The sequence below is a fragment of the Mauremys mutica genome, chromosome 1 (assembly GCF_020497125.1).
Source record: "Mauremys mutica isolate MM-2020 ecotype Southern chromosome 1, ASM2049712v1, whole genome shotgun sequence".
NCBI classification, from domain to species: Eukaryota; Metazoa; Chordata; order Testudines; family Geoemydidae; genus Mauremys; species Mauremys mutica.
The window spans coordinates 364,134,285-364,136,168 of NC_059072.1; the positions used below are offsets into that span (position 1 = coordinate 364,134,285).

General features: G+C 44.8%; 1 protein-coding gene across 1 annotated transcript; it reads right to left on the reverse strand.

Moving 5' to 3' along the window:
* Positions 1-538: 538 nt before the first annotated feature.
* LOC123377107 (putative olfactory receptor 52P1) lies at positions 539-1,477 on the reverse strand. Its single transcript, XM_045029560.1, has one exon. The coding sequence runs from the start codon at positions 1,475-1,477 to the stop codon at positions 539-541; it is 939 nt and encodes a 312-aa protein (XP_044885495.1).
* Positions 1,478-1,884: the final 407 nt, after the last annotated feature.

Genomic DNA, 1,884 nt, shown 5'->3' on the forward strand with positions numbered 1-1,884 from the left:
TTCTTCTATTAGTACTTTCCAATGGAAACATTTGGTTTGTCCTCCAGACTTCCTGAAGTATTGGGCGTGGAAAACACAGGTAAATTTTAGTCACTGGATCATTGCACATGGGATAAAGAAGTTCAACACTGTAGTTTATTTCTTTTCTTTGGCTATATGAAAGTGCAGCTTTTGTTAGTTGAACTGATTAAGAACCATGTTCACACAGGGGTAATGGAAGGACACCCTACATCAGAAAGCTGCAGTATATTCTCTTAGTATGGAAGTCATGGAAAGGCCGAGAGACAGGGTGTGTGGAAAGTTCAATCTGAAGGGTGACACTGAAAGAGATCAAGTGATGGTGAGGGAGAAGGAACTTAGCAACAGAGAAAGCGGTGCTTGGTGACTGAGTGGTAAGACATTACGTGTGGGGAAATTTCAGACTATGAAATTCCACAATGTTGAGCTCAACAGAATTGTAAGAGAGCATCCTTGATTAACATGGAGATATCTCTTCCCAATCTTCTCATGCAGGTTTAAAGTCAGTGGCCCCAAGCAATCATCTTCTGCAGGTGTATTTGCCCATTTTGTCACGAAGCTCTTTGGTTTTGATCCCATAAATGATAGGGTTGAGCATAGGGGGGATGAGGAAGTGGAGGTTGCCCAAGATGATGTGAACGTGGGGAGCGATGCCCTGACCGAAGCGGTGTGTTATAGTGGAGAAGAGGAAGAAAGTACAAGACATCAACATGACACAGATGTGAGCTATGCAGGTGTTGAGGGCTTTTTGATGAGCTTTCTTGGAGGAGATTCTGAGGACAGCCCTGGTGATCAGACTATATGAGAAGGCAACGAGCAACAGGTCTAACCCTAAGACTACAAATGCTACCACCAAGCCGTACATCCTGTTGACTGTGATATCCCCACAGGACATCTTTGCTATAGCCATGTGTTCACAGTATGTATGGTGGATAACATTGCTGGCACAGAATGGCAGCCTGCTCAGGAGAAGAGGCAGGGGCAGAATGAAGAGAACAGCTCTTATCAAACCCAAAAGCCCTAGCTTAACTATTCTTGCACTGGTGATGATGGTGGCGTATCGTAGAGGTTTACATATGGCAACGTAGCGATCAAAGGCCATTGCCACGAGAATGGCTGACTGCATAACAGAAACCGCGTGAAGGAGGAACATCTGGGTGAGGCAGCCACCCACAGTAATGCCATTCAAATTGAACCAGAATATACACAGGGCTTTTGGCATGACTGAGGTAGACGTGGCAATGTCTGTGAGCGCCAGCATGCAGATCAGCAGGTACATTGGCTTATGCAGGGTCTGCTCTTTGCCTACAACAAACAGAACCATGACATTTCCCAACAGGCCGATAATGTAGAACATAGAGAAAGGGATGGAAATCCAGACGTGGGCAGCTTCCAGGCCAGAGATGCCAGCAAGGATGAATGTTGAAGGTCCAGGGCGGGAGAGGTTGAAAGCTGCCATAAGGTGGTTGATGCGTTGATCAGGCTAAAAAATGCTCAAGTTTCCTGTGAAGGGAGAGAAACACAGTGAGGGTCTTTAAACACTTTATAACAAATAGTTATTACAAATTTAGAATAGGGGGTGAGCAGTGAGGTGGCAACATTTACAGATGGCACCAGATTGTTTAAGTCACAGTCATGTCCAAAGAACTCCCCAGAAGGAGCTAGCCAAGTCAGGTAAATGGATGTCATGATGGCAGATGAATTTCCATATCAATAACTGCAACTTATATGGTCATTGGAGGGATAATCTTGAACTCTTCAAACACCTTACAAGGTTCTAATTTAACTGTATGAACTCAGGACAGGAATCTGGGTGTCATGGTATAGAGCTCTGTGAAAATCTGCTCAGAGTGCAAACATGGACAG

Excerpts from the sequence above, each read along its gene's own strand:
- LOC123377107 (XM_045029560.1), bottom strand. The coding sequence starts at position 1,477 with ATGGCAGCTTTCAACCTCTCCCGCCCTGGACCTTCAACATTCATCCTT.